We start from the raw sequence: 966 nt of genomic DNA, 5'->3' as shown, positions 1-966 counted from the left end.
AAGAAAGAAAGAAAGGGGAAGAAAGAAAGAAAGAAAGGGGAAGAAAGAAAGAAAGAAAGGGGAAGAAAGAAAGAAAGAAAGGGGAAGAAAGAAAGAAAGAAAGGGGAAGAAAGAAGGGAAGGAAACAGAGACATAAGGAAAAAATGAGGAGAAAAGGAGGAGAAAATGAGGAGAAAAGCAGGACAAAAGGAGGACAAAAAAGAGGAGAAAGGAGAAGCAAAAAAAAAAGAAAAAGGAGAATGGGAAAAAAGAAAGAAGGGGAAGAAGAAAAAGGAGAAGGGGGAAGAAGAAAAAGGAGAAGGGGGAAAAGGAGAATGGGAAAAAAGAAAAATGCGAATGGGAAAAAAAGAGAAAGGAGAAGGGGAAAAGGAAAAATGGAAGGGGAAAAGGTAAAAGAAGGGGAAAGAGAAAAAGGAGAAGAGTGAAACGAGAAGGAAAAAAAAAAAGGAAGTGGGAGGAAGAAGGGGAAAGGAAAGACGAGGCCCTCAGGAGGAGCAGCGGCAGGAGGGAGGGAGAGCCCAGCCCAGCCCCTCACCTTGTGGTTTTGGTAGGAGGTGACGGCGATGAAGGCCGTCTCCGGGAAGACGTGGGTGCAGAAGGCGGTATTCTTGGAGCCGAACCCGTTGTTCTCGTCCGCTTTCACGATGTGGAGCCGCGGCTGGTACTTGTGCATGGAGTTCAGGATGATCTGGGCAAGGGAAGAAGACATCCCGTGAGAATGGAGGGGGCACAGATCGACGCACCCTACGGGGAGGGGGACAGGAGGAGGAGGAGGCGGCCCCGCAGGTCCTCGCATTCTTTCCCAAAATCTTTGCTCTTTTCAGGACTCCCCCACAAAGGCTGACTTGGTTGCTGGGGTGGAGGGGGCGACACAGGTTTTTCAAGAAACACTCCCCATCAATCAAAGAGCCCATCAGGGCTGGGTGAAAGGTGGCTTTTTACCCGCTGCCCCTCGACACTGGCCAG

The 966-nt window shown here is 49.5% G+C and overlaps 1 protein-coding gene across 1 annotated transcript in view; it reads right to left on the bottom strand.

Annotated features, from left to right (window-relative positions):
* The window catches only part of LOC104273922 (T-box transcription factor TBX5-A-like), a gene marked incomplete at both ends in the record, with an annotated part of 9,506 nt that extends 8,818 nt beyond the window's left edge, over positions 1-688 (bottom strand). The window contains one exon of the mRNA XM_009869408.1: positions 536-688. Coding sequence (XP_009867710.1) covers positions 536-688 — 153 coding nt within the window. The remainder of the gene's footprint in view (positions 1-535) is intronic.
* Positions 689-966: the final 278 nt, after the last annotated feature.

This window comes from Apaloderma vittatum, unplaced genomic scaffold (assembly GCF_000703405.1).
Source record: "Apaloderma vittatum isolate BGI_N311 unplaced genomic scaffold, ASM70340v1 scaffold40435, whole genome shotgun sequence".
In the NCBI taxonomy this organism is placed as follows: Eukaryota; Metazoa; Chordata; class Aves; order Trogoniformes; family Trogonidae; genus Apaloderma; species Apaloderma vittatum.
Note: the sequence above shows the minus strand (reverse complement) of the source record. Positions and strands in the feature narration are given on the sequence as shown.